The 14,791-nt window shown below is 54.0% G+C and overlaps 1 protein-coding gene across 4 annotated transcripts; it reads left to right on the top strand.

The window, feature by feature from the left end:
* Positions 1-2,978: 2,978 nt before the first annotated feature.
* MFGE8 (milk fat globule EGF and factor V/VIII domain containing) lies at positions 2,979-14,739 on the top strand. Of its 4 annotated transcripts, none has more exons than XM_071754317.1 (10): positions 2,979-3,164; positions 6,960-7,085; positions 7,945-8,070; positions 8,562-8,675; positions 9,124-9,305; positions 9,706-9,861; positions 10,535-10,679; positions 11,477-11,661; positions 12,969-13,124; positions 13,249-14,739. In XM_071754317.1, the coding sequence occupies exons 1-10, from the start codon at positions 3,095-3,097 to the stop codon at positions 13,390-13,392; spliced, it is 1,404 nt and encodes a 467-aa protein (XP_071610418.1). In that variant the 5' UTR covers positions 2,979-3,094; the 3' UTR covers positions 13,393-14,739. The 4 variants fall into 4 exon arrangements, with proteins under 4 accessions (XP_071610418.1, XP_071610420.1, XP_071610417.1 ...); XM_071754316.1 differs by having other exon boundaries at positions 2,997-3,164; positions 11,459-11,661; XM_071754319.1 differs by lacking the exon at positions 6,960-7,085 and having other exon boundaries at positions 2,992-3,164.
* Positions 14,740-14,791: the final 52 nt, after the last annotated feature.

The following is a 14,791-nucleotide window of genomic DNA, read 5'->3' as shown; positions in this document are numbered from 1 at the left end:
GGGCTTAATCCTCTGTGACGGTGTTGTGGATCACTACTTCTTCCTTCTCGGAGTGGCTGACACATGTGCCAGGACAAGGGGCTTGATCCCACAGAAACCTTCCCAGGACCTGTGCTGTGGCCTGAACCACAACTTTAGTCTCTAGGAAAGAGCTGTGACCACAGAAGACAGAGCTGACTACCTCTGCCAGAGTTTTTTTCTGGGATGAGGGAGAAAAACCTCCCTCCCAGGTTTTCTCTGCAATCCATTGCAGTTTGCAGTGAGGGTTTTGGGGTGGGGAACCCCTCAGGGGTGTAATGGCTGCTTTTCTTTTGAGATAAACCTAAGCCCTTGGACTCCTTTATAGAACAGATAGCTGAAACAATAGGAACACAGAAAAAGATCCATGCAGGGGCCTAATGTGACTTTGCTGAGAGTGTGTTTGGGGCCATTGCTATCTGATGGGGGGGGAGAGGTCCTGTAGGTCAGAGGTGAGTGTTTTAGAGGGAGTGGGGAGGAGGAACATGACACTAGGGCGAAACCAGAGACATCACTGCAAATGCATTGGCTGTGAGACTCACCTTTCCTGGTTTTATGGTGGATGGGGCCTTTATGTTTGAGCAAGGGGCAAGCTGTGTATTGTTCAGAGGAAAACACCATTTATAAGCTTGGAAATAAAGATGATTGCATCAGAGAAACACACAGTCCCACCACATCTTTTCCTCTTTATCACCCCAGTTACAGGAACCAGGATATCAGCTATCTCCTCAGCTCAGAAAGGGTTACAGCACAGCAAAGCCTGGCAAGTCTCCATGCAGAAGAAACCAAACCCAGTGGTAAATCCTTCTATAACAAGGCCTAACTAGTCCCTGCAGAAGGGAGTGAAATTATGCCTGACCTTTGACCTATCCAAGTCTTTCAAGTAGAGCCATCCCTTGCAAAAACTTGGCAGCTATAGGAAGCCCGGGTGTGGTGTTGTCCTGTGGGGGCTGTCTCCATTCCTCGATGCTTCCCCTTCTTTGACAGGTTGCTCCTCTCTCTTCTCCATCTCCCATAGCCAAAGCTTCCCTCTTCCAGGTGGCACAGCCCTGGTTTCTCCTTGCGATCCCCTGCTCCATCGCAGGTCTCCATTCAAGGAGCCACTGTTGCCTCCAGGAAACACCATCCCTACGGAGACCATAGCTCTGCTTGGCCTCCACCACTCACTTTTTAATATCCTTTCCCATGCATGTTCCTCAGGACATCGGCATTCATGCCCCTGGGGACAGAAGGAAAACATTTACTTTCTGTTCTTAGAGGCTGATGAATTTTCCGCAGCTCCCTCTGGGTCTTGTATCCTTTCCAGGACCAATCCAGGCAGTATCCCCTCAAAAGGCCAGAAAAACACCCTTGTCCTAGTTGCTTGTGCACAGGCCTGGGAATCTTGCCCTGCGCTCTCCTCCTCCTGACCTTGTTTTCCTCTGAGTACCACAGCAGTAATTACCCTGAGGTTGAAGGGTTATTCGAAAGCAAGCACTGTGTCTTGTGTTCCTGTTTCCCAGCCACTGTTTCTCCCTGTGCTGGAATTAAACTGCCTGGAGCTTCCTTTGTGTCACCCTTGATGGGAACACCACCAGCAAAGGTGGTGGGGTTGGGTGGGAATACGTGTCCAGCTTCCTGAGTCCCTCATGCCTCAATGCTCTGGCAATGCCACCAACAACCATTAAATCACTGTGGCAGCAGGACTTGCCAGGGGATTTTGCCCCTGGTCACTCCCAGTCTGGGTGCTCACATGAGCACTGGTTGATGGCACACAAGAAAAGCATTAGCTGGATGCTGGAGTGGAGATGGAAAAGGAGATGGAAAGACTGGTCAAAGGGCATGGTGTGTGGCTGGGTTGCCCGGCTTGCTGCCAGCTGAGGTGGCCACATTGCCAAAGCCAGAGATGTAGCAACACTTGGACAGAGTCAACATGTGAATATGAGCAATCAGAGAGTCTGAGGTGGGTTAGTTAATGCTGAAATGGAAGGTTTTGCAAGAATAGATAAAATTGTCCTCATGTTGAAGGAGGAGGGCTTGGGGGGCAGGGTCAAATGATCCAGCATTCCTGTACTGTGCAGTTCTCTTTTCCAAAGCGTTTGCTGCTGGTTATGATTTTAGCTTGGATGTGCTTTAGCCTGACAGTTTCTGCCTTCTAGGGCAGAGATTCCCAGCAGCTCCTCCCAAGAGCATTGTTGAGCTTTTCCAGCCCTTGGTGGCCAGGCACAGATCAAAGAGGAGCTCATTTGTGGCTGTTCCAACAGACCTGTGGAGTGGTGCTTTGGGCACAGAGCTGCTGTCCCCCCATCTCCCCTCCCTGCCAGTGCCCTTCCGCTGTACCTGACCTGGCTGTAAATTGTTTTCCTCGATGCTGGTTAGGAGGAGCTTGGGAAAACCCTGTGTCACTGGCATGCTGGGTGATGAGGGTGGTACAGGGTGTTCACACATACCATGTCCCGCTGGAGAGGAAGCTCTCTCCACTTTCACCCCACCCAAGGAGAAAAAAGTGGGCTTTGTGCTGCTAAACAGCTCTTCCTCCTGCCAAGTGCTGGCAGCCCCAGTGCATCCTGCTTCAGCTCTGCACCCCTTTGCCTGCCATCCAGAGCCGGGAGCCACGGGCTCTGCCAGGCTCAGGAAGTCCCCGAGGAGGCAGAACCTGGCGTGGGGATAAGCCGGCAGACCCCCAGTACCCTGAGCATCATCAGCATCAGGCAGTGCCTCTCACTTCCAGGCCGCTAATTTAAAAGCTTTGGCTATGAGGCCAGTTTCCCAAGCCTGCTTCTTGCCCTCCCACCTCTTCCTGCACCCTGGGGTGCCTGGGCTACTTCCCTTGCTGCCTGCACCCCCCCTGCTGCCTGCACACCCCCTTTCCTGGCACCGCCTCCCCGGCCCCCAACCCCCTCCTGCTCCCTATGGGGGCTCTCCGGGAAGGACGCGTGGGTCCCCCTCTGCCCGTGTTGGAGGGGACGGTCCCCGCCCCGGGGGCGGGCGGCGGAGCACGTGGGGCCGCGCCGGGCCGGGCTGAGTCACTCCACGCCCCGAGCCCCGCGGCGGAGCGGAGGGAAACGGAGCGGGTCGGTGCGGTTCGGAACTCAGTATGGAGGTGCCGAGGATGCGGTGGCTGCTGCTCGCCCTGGTTGGGGTCTCGCTGCTGCTGGTCGTGTCCGGTGAGTGCTAGGGGCCAGGGAGCCGGTGTGCTGGGGGTCGGGGTGCCGGGAGTCCAGAGTACCCAGGAACTCGAGGTTCAAGAAGGATATACGGAGTGCAGGGCATCCAGGGTACCAAGGATCCCCGGCTGCAGGGATCCGGAGTTCAGGGGATCCAGTGTGCCCTGGAGCCGGAGGTGCTGAATGGCGTCCCGGAGTGCAGGTTTGAAATCAAGGTGCCACGGAGCTCGGGATCCTGGGGATCCAGAGTGCGGGAGACACAGGGTTGCAGGGGATCTGGGATGCAGGGGATCCGGGGGACCCGGGGTTGCAGGGCGGGAGGATCGGGGGTGCGAGGTGAGAGGGTCCGGGCTGCTGCGTGGGGGGTGCAGGAGCAGCGAGTGGGCGAGTGGGCTGCCGCTATAGGAGCAGATTTGCTCAGGGCCACAGGTCCGTCCCTTTTCTCGAGCTGGGAATGTCTCCGCCGGGCTATCCCGTGCTTTCTGGCTTAGCTAAGCGTGGCCGCGGTGTAAACAGCTTCCCTGGGACCGCCTGGCACAGCGCGCCTGGCTGGCCTGGCCAGGGGAACCCCAGGGAGAAGCAGCTCCATCATCACCCTGTGGGTCATTCCTGGAGTGATTGACTCTTGACAGGGATGGGCGAGACCAGGGGAGAGGAGAGCAAAGCCCGAGCACAGGCTCCGGGCCAGGGGACAAAGGGCATCAGGAATGTGTGCTGTGAGGGAGGCTGTGTTTGTGCTCGCCCTCCCTGGGCAGAAGTGTCCATTTTGCCCTCACGAGACAGGCTTGACCTGACCTCCCCCAGCCCTGCGGGGATGAGCTCTCCCAGTTTTCAGAGGATGTTATTTTTGCCTTCCAGCCAGCCTGCGGGTTCATATAAGCAAACATTTCCAAATGCGGTGGCTGATGGTTGTTGCCTTGGTTTCTGACTGTCCAGCCTGTGACAGCACTGTCCCTGACCAGAGAAAAATGTGTGTGGGGAGGATGAAGATGCTGAACTGCTATGAGATCAGTCCTGAAACAGCTGAGAAATAAGAGCATTCAAAACTACTTGCCATAGTGGAACATGTGACCTGTGTGCCTTGCTGCTAGGCAAGGGTCTGGCTAGTGAGATCCACCACGTCAGGGATTATTCCCGGGGGGTTTTGGGAAGATAAAAGAGAGTTCAGTTATTTGGGATAATTAAAATATAAAACTGGGATCCTTTCTGGCCAGACCCTGGGAGGAGCCCAGGCTTCTTAATTGCTGTGTCCCACCCCAGAAACTCTGGTGTGGTAGGCAGTGTCGATGCTGGGAAGCACATATTCCTTGGCACTCCGTACCTGGGGAAGCAGTCGGCTCCCGATGCTGAACAGAGGCATCTCTGTCTGCAGGGCCTTGGCCAGCTGCCGGGAGAGATCCTTGGGATGGGGTGGCTGGATGTGCCCAAGACCTGTGGAGGGGGTGAGGCAAAGGCATCCCTATGTATCAGCAGGAGCTTTCTCCTCCCATGCTGCAGCTCATGGCAGTGCATTGATGGAGCATGAGGTCATGCAGAACAGGCTGGGCAGCGCAGGCAGAGACTTGAACCTGTGCCCAAGTTTTTCTGCCTCCTGAGGCTGGGCTAAGGGAGCTACAGCATCTTTTTGGAAACCTTCACATAACCCTGGCCTGTCCACCACAAGTGTGTACTTCACAGAAGTGGACTGTCAGGAAGAGTAGGATTAACTCAAAGGAGAACTGCTATTAAAAGACTGAGTAGGAGCTCTCTGAGTACTAGCTTAGGCTAATGAGAGCCACGCTACTTGGTGTGAGGGTCCAGGAAGTGAGCCCACAGCTCATTAACTTCCACCTCTCCAGTGCGTGCAGATAGTGGGGGGGTTATTCTTGGGTTTCCTCTCGAGTTCAGCCCTTGCTTTGGCTCCAGCAGCATGTCAGAGGACCTGGCATCAAAGTATGTACTGTCCCAGTGCTTGGTGTGGAGTTAACTGAGGCTTTGAGCCAGTGTTGAGGGAGTCTGGTCTAAGTTTATGGAGGGAGTTGCTGTCTTGCAGCTCTTGAGGCAGAATAAATTGAAGGTGAGAGGAATTTCAGCCTGGCTCTTGCAGTCTGATTCAACACTGCAGCGGGGAGCAGAAGGTTGATGGGTACAGTGCATTGACCTCGTCTGTCTGCCATGTGCCCACCCAGCCAGTCTTTCACTCCCCTCCTCAGCAGGAAAGAGGAGAAAATAAGCTGAAAAAGCTATAGCATGGGTCCTTCCCATGGGATGCAGTTCTTCATGAACTGCTCCAGCTTGGCTCCTTTCCATGGGGTACAGTCCATCAGGAACAGACTGCTCCATGGGCTGCAGCAGGATAACCTCCTTCACTGTTTTCTTCTTCATGGGCTGCAGGAGAATCCTTTTTCTGTTGCTTTGAGCACCTCCTCCCCCTCATTCTTCATTAACCTTGGTGTCTAGGGAGTTGTTTCTCTCACATTTTTCTCATCCCTCTCCCACAGCTGCTGCTTTCTGTCTAATTTTATGCATATTATCACAGACACAATGCTAGTGTCAGTGATAAGCTCAGCTTCGGGCAGCAATGGGTCTGCTTCAGAGTTGGCTGGGACTGTCTCCAACATGGAGACATCTGGTATCTTATCACAGAAGCTACCCTTGATGCCTTCCCACCACCACCACCAGGCCATGTAAACCCAGTACCATGGGAGATACTGGAGGTGGATGAACAGGCAGGAAGGATGGTACAGCCCCACCAGTTCCCTCGGGAGACCTGCCTGTGGACTGGGGCTGCTTGGTGAGAGCTGCTCAGAGAGTCCTTGGAGCAACCAGAGTTTTGGCAGGTGTTGTGCAAGCAAGGACCCTCTGCTCTCTCCTTGCATGTCTCCACCATGTGGCAGCCAAGGCATGTGGGCTCCCCCTACAATGATTTTTTTTGGTCTTCTGAGTACTAATTTCATCAGCAAAACCCAGCCATAGGAGCAGCTCCATTCCCCTCAGTAATCCTATCCTGCTCATGCGTGAGCAAGCCCCGTCTTGGCCACCCCCACTTCCCAGCAGAAACACTCGATGCACCAAAGAGCTGTTTTTCCCCTGACTTTGGTTTGATGTGCAGGCTGTTAAACTCCTTTTCCTAGGAGATCATCTATGGGGGAGCAGCTCCTGCTGTTGAGTCAGGGTGCCTCTGTTCATCCAGGGCTGTGTCCTGGGTTTGGTTGGGGCAGAGCTAATTTTCTTCTTAGTAGCTAGAAGAGCTCTAGGCTTTGGATTCAGTGTAGGATTTGGTATGAGAAGAATGTTGATAATACCCTGATGTTTTCAGTCGTTGCTAAGAAATCAAGGACTTTTCAGCTTCCTGCCAGTGTGCAGGTGCACAAGAAGCTGGGAGGGAGCACAGTCAGAGCAATGGATCCAAACTGGCCAATGGAAGATTCCATATCATGCAATGTCATGCCCACTCGATAGATGAGGGTTGGCCAAGGTTGTAGTTTTAAGGGATTTTCTCTCCTCTGGGATTGCTAGCTAAGACTGGGCTGGATAGGGAGCAGTTACACTGTGTATCACTTGTTTGTATACACATAATTTATAATAATTATTATTTAATTATTATTACTGTTATTATTATTATATTTTATTTTGTTTTTTTATTACATTGTTTTTATCTCAACTCACAAGTCTCCTTACCTTTAAAATTCTCCCACCCACTCCCTGGAGCAAGCAGCTGGGTGGTATTTAGTGCCCTGCTGGGTTAAAACCGCGACACTGTGACAGATGCCTGCTGTAGGGATGGCTTGCTGTGACGTGTGGCTTTGCTTCCAGGTGACTTCTGTGACATAAACCACTGTCAGAATGGGGGCACCTGCCTGACTGGGATTAATGAGGCCCCCTTCTTCTGCATCTGCCCTGATGGCTTTGTCGGGATTGACTGCAATGAGACAGAGAAAGGTGAGATGCTGATCCCATCATGGGGGTCCCGTGAAGTCCAGAGACCTTTCACTGTGGAAGTGTGCCCTCATCATGGCCCTACACTGCTGGCCCTGGGGTCAATACCTGCTGATGGTCACACAGAGCCACACAGGGATGCAGCCATGGCTTAACCTCAGCTGACAACTAAGCCCCAGACAGCTGCTTGCTTGTTCCCCCTTTGCTTCAATGGGGAGAGAATTGGAAGGGTAAAAGTGAGAAAACTTGTGAATTGAAATAGAGACAATTCTATAGGTAAAGCAAAAGCCAGACATGCAAGCAAAGCAAACCAAAGAATTAATTCACTCCTTCCCATTGATTGGTGTTCAGTCATCTCCAGGACAGCAGGCAGGGCTCCATCACACTTAATGGTTACTTGGGAATACAAGTGCCATCAATCCAAATGTCCCCACCTTCCTTCTTCTTCCCCCAGCTTTATATGCTGAGCATGATGTCATATGGTACAGAATATCCCAGTGGTCAGTTTGGGCCAGCTGTCCCATCTGCATCCCCTCCCAGCTTCTTGTGCACCCCCAGCATTCTCATTGGTGGGGTGGGGAGCAGAAAAGTCTTGGCTCTGTGTAAGCACTGTTCAGCAGTAACAAAAACAAACATCCCTAACGCCAATAAGGCGTTATTTTCAGCACAAATATTACACATTGCCCCATATCAGCTACTATGAAAAAAGTCAATTTTACCCCAGCCAAAACCAGCCCTGATGCGATGACCTCCATCACCTGCGGCAAATGTTGTGTCTTTGAGGAGCAACAGCTCACTGGATGTTCTTATTCTCTACCTGTACCCTCCTTAAAGCTATTTTGCCCTCTTTCCTCTTCCCCAGGCCCCTGCCACCCCAATCCTTGCCACAACAACGGCGAGTGCCAGCCAGTCCCAAACCGGGGGGACGTCTTCACTGACTACATCTGCAAGTGCCCCACAGGGTATGATGGGGTGCACTGCCAGAACAGTGAGTACAGTGCTGGGGGGGAACAGGGGTCCTGCTCTGCTGATAAGGGCATGGAGACCATCCAGGGGACAACTGGGGGTGTTTGCAGCTGTGGCTGCATTGGACACTGTGCTCTGTTGTGGACTGTGGCCTGGTTAAGACCTTGCATGGTGAAGGGAAGGACCATGGGGACGTGGCTGTACATGAGTCTTGCCCAACATCTCTGGAGGGACACAGTGCCTGGAATACTGGGACAAGGGGTGCCTTGAAGCTCAGCCTGCTCCTGACAGGCTCCCAGCCTTGCTGTGACTGTGTCCCTATGCACCCATGAGGCTGCAGTCAGCAGGAACACAGCTTAGGCAGTTCCTTGGGTTAGAGCTTCAACCTCTGCCACTGTATAAGGGGACCCTACTCAGGGGATGCCTTCTCCTCTTTCTGCTTCACTGAATATGAGTCTTCTCCCTGGGACTGGCTCTGGCATCACCTGCTGAGCCCCTCACTTGGTCTCCTAGGCAAGAATGAGTGCTCCTCCCAGCCTTGCAAAAATGGAGGCACCTGCCTGGACCTGGACGGTGACTACGCCTGCAAGTGTCCTTCTCCGTTCTTGGGGAAAACCTGCCACAGCCGTAAGTCCCTGGCACCAAATGTACAGAATTCCCTTTCCCTCCCCATTCCCCTCTGCTCTGTCCCCTGTTGCCAGCCTGCCCAGGAGTCACCAGCTGATTTAGGGGATCTAGAGGGCAGCCATAGGTGCCCGTGTGCTGGCTGCCCTTGCTGCCAGCAAGCCTGATCCTGGTCCTGGAGGAGCATCTCCAGAAAGGTGCTGTCTCCTCTCTGGAGCAGCCCCAGAGCAGCCCTCCAGGACCCTTGCCAGACCTCCTTGCTTTGAGAGGGGCTGAGGGATGGTGTGGCTTTGACTGAAGGCTGAGTTGGGGGACACATACTGGGGACAGCCAGGTCTTAGGGCTGGCCTCCATTTCCTGCCCTGTCCCCAGGGCAAGAGGCAAATGACCCCCCCAGTTTTGCTCCCTGGTCACAGTCTGTCTTTGGTGCTGATGTTCCCGCTGTCCCCAGGCTGTGCAGTTCTCCTGGGTATGGAAGGAGGAGCCATCTCTGATGCCCAGCTCTCAGCATCCTCTGTCTACTATGGCTTCCTCGGCCTCCAGCGCTGGGGCCCAGAGCTCGCTCGCCTCAACAACCATGGGATCGTCAATGCCTGGACCGCCAGTGACTATGACAAGACCCCATGGATCCAGGTACCTGCAACAGGACGGGGAGCACCAGCATGGCAACTTGGCTGGTCTTGCAGGACTGCTTTCATAGGATTTCTCTGCTCCTGGTGGTGAATGTGGGGCTAAATTGCTGCAGCAAGGTGCCACCCAGAGGCATCTTGTGGCGTGCCTGGAGAAGGCAAGGTCTCTGGACAGAAGATGGAGACCTGGGTTGGTGATCCCTCCTTCTGTGCCCACCCTGCGTGGCATGGCTGGAGGGATGGAAGGCTTCTGCCCTGGGGAAGTCACAGCACCCTAGGCAGCCCCTCTCCTGGTCCTGATGCTGGGTGTGAGCCCATCCACCCAGGTTTGGTGGTGCTGGTGAGCTGGTGGCTGTGTACCCCATCCCTGCTGTGTCCAGCTTGTGCTCTTCTCCCCTCCCCAGGCCAACCTGCTGCGGAAGATGAGGCTGACTGGGATCATCACACAAGGTGCCAGCCGTGTGGGCAAGGCCGAGTACGTCCGTGCCTACAAAGTTGCCTATAGCCTGGATGGGAGGGACTTCACCTTCTACAAGGACGAGAAGCAGGATGCAGACAAGGTGGACTGCCATGCTTCACCCGGGGGCTGTGCCAGCTACCCCGACCCAGTGGTGCTACTGGTGCTGGGGTGACTGTGAGCTGCATCCCATGTTTGGGAAAATGTTTTTGACCTGGGTCAAAGCCACACTGGGAACTGTCCTAGCAGTGAGACAGCACAGGCAGTTCCAGTGCTGGGCAGCACTCTCTGGTTCTGTTTAATTGACCATAATAAGCATATCCAAAGAAGTGGTACTGGCTTATTTAAGTCGTTCAGGTAATACCTTTGTGGGAATGGGGTATAGTCTGGAGGTGCAAGTGAATGGCTTGCACAGCTCAGTGCTGTGTCTGCACCAAGAGACACACCATGTGTCTCACTCCCAAAGCAGTGATTACAGTGCTCTACTCCCAGTTCTTATGTCAAGTGTCTCCTGCTTGTTTTTTGAGCATCTAGGGAAAGGCTGGGAGTATCTGCTTTGCTTTAAAAAAAAAAAGGAAAGTTTCTCTTGTTTCCACAACGCTGAAAAAAATGCATGAAAACGACAAATGCGACCTGACCATTTTTCTTGTGTTAAAAAGAAAGAATCAAGCCAGCTCTCCGTTTGTCACAGTTTGGTCAGTGTTGCTGTGGTGGGAGGGGTTTTACTCAGGAGGCTGTGGGACTGCTGGGGAACTTAGCCCTGCTCGCTGCTGCAGGTTTTCCAGGGGAACGTGGACAATGGCAGCATGCAGACCAACATGTTCAACCCTCCCATCACTGCCCAGTTCATCCGCATCTACCCTGTGATGTGCCGCCGTGGCTGCACCTTGCGCTTTGAGCTCATCGGCTGCGAGATGAATGGTAAATGTTGGTGGCTGTCCCCTCCCCTGGGACTGGAGAGGGTGAAACAGGGCAGGGCATCACCCCTTGTGCTGGTGCTGACCCCCCCGCCCCCCCAGACGGGATTTGTCAGTGCTTGTTTTTCCTTGCACTGGCTATGTGGAAATACCCTCGGGTGCTTTTGGGGAGCACAAGCTGTTAATGCCACCAGCCCAGCCGGTTACACCTCCCCAAGGTGGGTTTTTTATTGTGCCCCCACCTTGTCTGAGCTGTGAGCTGGCTTTTCTTTTTTTTTCTGGAGAGCTTGAAATGTGCTGGAGGATCAAAGTCCTCTGGGAAGTGTGAAGGGTGATTAGCCTGAGCCCTTTCCTTGTGCCTCCCACCTCCCTGCCCTGCAGCCAAGCAGAACCTGGGTGCCCGGTGGGAGGGGGGATGTCCTGCTGCTGTGTGGGCATGATGCCAGCCGTGCTGTGGTCTGGGGATGTCTTTGCATTGCTCTCTTCACCCGTGAAAGCATCCTCCTCTGCCTCCTATCAACACTGTCCTCCCAGGCTGGGCTGTCCCTGCAGCAGGAGGCACTGTGAGCCAGGGAATAGCTGGGAGCTAAAATCCTGGGAAAAAGCGAGCTGGCTGTGACCCTCCTCCTATGCCGAGCCTTTCCCGGCCCAGCCCTGCCTTCTGCTCCAGGTGGTGGAAAACTGGGATGCAGGGGTGGTGCCTGCTGGGGCTGTGGGGTTGTGCTTGCGATGGTGCCATGGACTCTTTCCTTTTCACTGCCTGTGTAAACCATTGTGTTACAGTGTATTTCAACACGGCAGGTTGCTCGGAGCCCCTGGGCATGAAATCCCGCCTGATCTCCGACCAGCAGATCACAGCCTCCAGCGTTTACAAGACCTGGGGCATGGATGCCTTTACCTGGTACCCCCATTATGCTCGCCTGGACAAGATGGGCAAAACCAATGCCTGGACAGCACTCCACAACAGCCCATCCGAGTGGCTGCAGGTGGGTCTGCCTGCCCTCCCTCTGTAACATCATTTCTCCCCCCCAGCTCCCCCAGTCGTCCCTGGGGCCACCTCCTGTGCCTGAAGCCAGGACTGGCACAAGTGCGAGGGGAGGTGCACTAGGGATGGATCAGCCGGAGCCTTGCTGAGCTCTCCCCGAGCTGAGATCACTGGGGCAGGTCACACTGGGTCCACAGCCACCAGTTTTAGCAGCGATGCTGGGGTGCTGGGTCAGAAATATCAGTGCCCATAGGGACAGGGTAGTGCCATCTCCACAGACCTTCTTGTGGGGTGCACCAAGATTGCAGCACCCCAGCTCTGCAGCACCCCTGTGGGAAGTGCCATCCCAGCCTGGCGTGACCATCCCATGACCCTCTGGCTACCCAGAACACCATGTTTATATTTTGCAGGAAAAAAACTAAAGAACAGGTTTGCTTTTCCATTCCCAGTCTGGAATGGGTGCAAATAGTTTTGAAATTTCCTTCTGTTTCCTTTCCTCTCCTGTTTTTTATACTTTTCACATGATTTCATGACATAATGGGACAAAGCAGTTTAGATATTTGTCCTGCTTTTTATTTGGGAAATGATTAAAAGCAGCTGCTCCTCAGCTCTAAATAAACCATCTTATCAAGATGTCTGCTCATGAGGTCAGGGTGACACGCTGAGTTGGGCTGTTGCACTGCAGGCTGCCTGTTTGGGTATGTGTATGTAGTTTCCCATGTCTACTCATATACATATGCACATATACATATATATGTGTAGCCCTTAGCAAGCGTAAAATAGGAACTAAATTAAGGAGGCTTTCCACTCATTTGCTGTTTTACTCAGTACCATGCCAGAAGCAGTAGCACAGTGTGGCAAAGTAAAGAGAATAGAAACCATCTCACAACTCAAATGTCAGCCTGTGCTGAACTGCATATTTTCTCAGCCAAAATCACTTTTCAATGGAAATGTATTTCCTTTGGGAATCTTTTTTTTTTTTTTAACTTGAGATTTTTTTTCCCCATCATTCCCACATGGACAATTTGAGCAAAAAATGTTGAGGTGGTAGCAGTGGGGAAGGGAGCTGAGATGGTGGGGTTCGCATTCTGCTTGGGGTTGCTTTGAAGGATGCTGTGAGTGTTAAAGGGTCAAATATTTCACAGTAGTGTTTTATTAGTCACCCTGGGGCAGAGGTCAAGCGGTGTTTTCTCTATTCTTGACCACTGAAGGCCAGCGCATCCCCACTGCCTCTGTGACAAGCAGGATGATCTGGGGTTGGAGCACTGCTCCTGTGAGGAGCCTCAACCAGCCTTGTCTCTTTGCCAGATTGACCTCCGGGACCAGAAGAAAGTGACAGGCATCATCACACAAGGAGCCCGTGACTTTGGCCACATCCAGTACGTGGCAGCCTACAAGGTGGCCTACAGTGACAATGGCACAACCTGGACCCTCTACCGGGACGGACACACAAACACCACCAAGGTATGTGGAGCAGGGCAAGGGGGTCAGCGACCTTCTGGGGCTTGGGGATGCTGCCACGGGGTGTGGGATGGGATGGTGGTGGGGAGGTCCTGGTGGTGCTGACACCCACCTTTTCTCCCCCTAGATCTTCCACGGTAACAGTGACAACTACTCACACAAGAAGAATGTGTTTGATGTGCCCTTCTACGCCCGCTTTGTCCGCATCCTGCCCGTGGCCTGGCAGAGGAGCATCACCCTGCGTGTGGAGCTGCTGGGCTGTGATGAGTAGGAGCCCGGGGAGGAAGGACGGGGCTGCTCTTCCCTACTGCCTGGCCTGCGCCCTGCCTACCCCTGCCTGCTCCTGCTCTGACCTCACACTCCCCTCTCCATGTCCCCAAATTCAGGAGGTGGCTGGGAGGGCTCCCCTGCCCCACATTGGTGCTGGGGCTGCAACACTGCACTTTATGGGGCCCTTAAAGGTGGGATACAGGGATGGCTCCTGCCCTTCGCCCCATTAGCCAGGGCGATACTCCCTCCTGCCACCAGGGCTTGGCTGGGGGACCCTCTTCTGCAACTGGGGTTTCTTTGGGAGACCTTATCCTGCAATCAGGGCTTGGCTGGGGGACCCTTTTCTGTAACTAGGGCTTCTTTGGAGGGCCCCACCCTGTAAATGAGGTTTTGCTGGGGGACCCTGTCCTTCAACCGAGGCTTGGCTGCATCCTCCCAGCTAAGCCTTGAGACAAATTTTTCTCCCCCTTTTTGCTTCTGCTTCCAGCAGAGAGGCTGCAGCCAGCAGCAGTGCCCTGCTTTCACTGAAGTTCCAGGCTCAGCAGTTTTTAGGGGCTTAGGGCAGGCACCCCAGCTTCACAGCCTCCGCTGTCCCTCCTGCTCCCTGAAAGCAGGATCTCCAAAAAACCTACTTGGCTGTTGTCCCCCTGCCCATTTTGCCAGGCCCCACATCTCCTTGCCTGTGGCGTCGGCACCACGGTGCGAGGGGAGTGATGAGACAGCTCCTGTCAAGAGGCACTGGGTCCCCACTGCTGGTGGCTCTACCCTGCAGGCTCTGTGGCTGGTGTTTTGGCAGCTGCTGCTCATTCCCCTTCCCAGGGTGCTGGCTCCAGCATCCTTCAAGTCTCAGCATTACTGCTGTCCCCACTTCACTGCAGTCTGGGGTGCCTGGAGGTCCCTTGTCACCAGAGCCAAATGGTGACCCCATGGGCTGCAATCTGGTAATGGGGGAGAGGTGGTTTGTAGCCACAAGGGTGCAGAGAAAAGATAAGAAAGGTGGTGGTTAAACCACCTAAATGTGGTAGGCAGAGACCTGTGCCATGACCCTTTCTATAACCTGATTTCTTCCCTTTCCATGGGGTAGAGGGTAGCCTCTTGCAATGCTGGAGCCCTTGGGTTTAGCAGTAGGAGATGAGCAGGCCCCAGCACTGGCAAGCAGGAGTGCAGGCAGGGTGTCGGGGCAGCGGCGCTGGCAGCAATGCTTCCCTGTGTGCTGGGATGTGAAGCAGCCGTGTGGCCAGGCCAGTGGTGGGTTCACTTTGGCAAGTGTTGAGGGAGCCCAGGTGGAACAGCAGTTGTGGTCCCGCTCCAGGGTGTCTCTTAAAGTATTAAAACCAGCTGAAACTTTGGGGCTGTCAGCTTGGCTGCACTCTGCCTCCCGGTGAGCCACGTCCCAAAAA

The sequence above is a fragment of the Heliangelus exortis genome, chromosome 11 (genome assembly GCF_036169615.1).
Source record: "Heliangelus exortis chromosome 11, bHelExo1.hap1, whole genome shotgun sequence".
NCBI classification, from domain to species: Eukaryota; Metazoa; Chordata; class Aves; order Apodiformes; family Trochilidae; genus Heliangelus; species Heliangelus exortis.
Note: the sequence above shows the minus strand (reverse complement) of the source record. Positions and strands in the feature narration are given on the sequence as shown.

Bases quoted from the DNA above. Each gene is read 5' to 3' on its own strand.
- MFGE8 (XM_071754316.1), top strand. From the start codon at position 3,095: ATGGAGGTGCCGAGGATGCGGTGGCTGCTGCTCGCCCTGGTTGGGGTC. The intron at 3,165-6,959 runs GTGAGTGCTAGG...CTTTGCTTCCAG, and splicing joins GCTGCTGCTGGTCGTGTCCG to GTGACTTCTGTGACATAAAC. The intron at 8,071-8,561 runs GTGAGTACAGTG...TTGGTCTCCTAG, and splicing joins TGGGGTGCACTGCCAGAACA to GCAAGAATGAGTGCTCCTCC.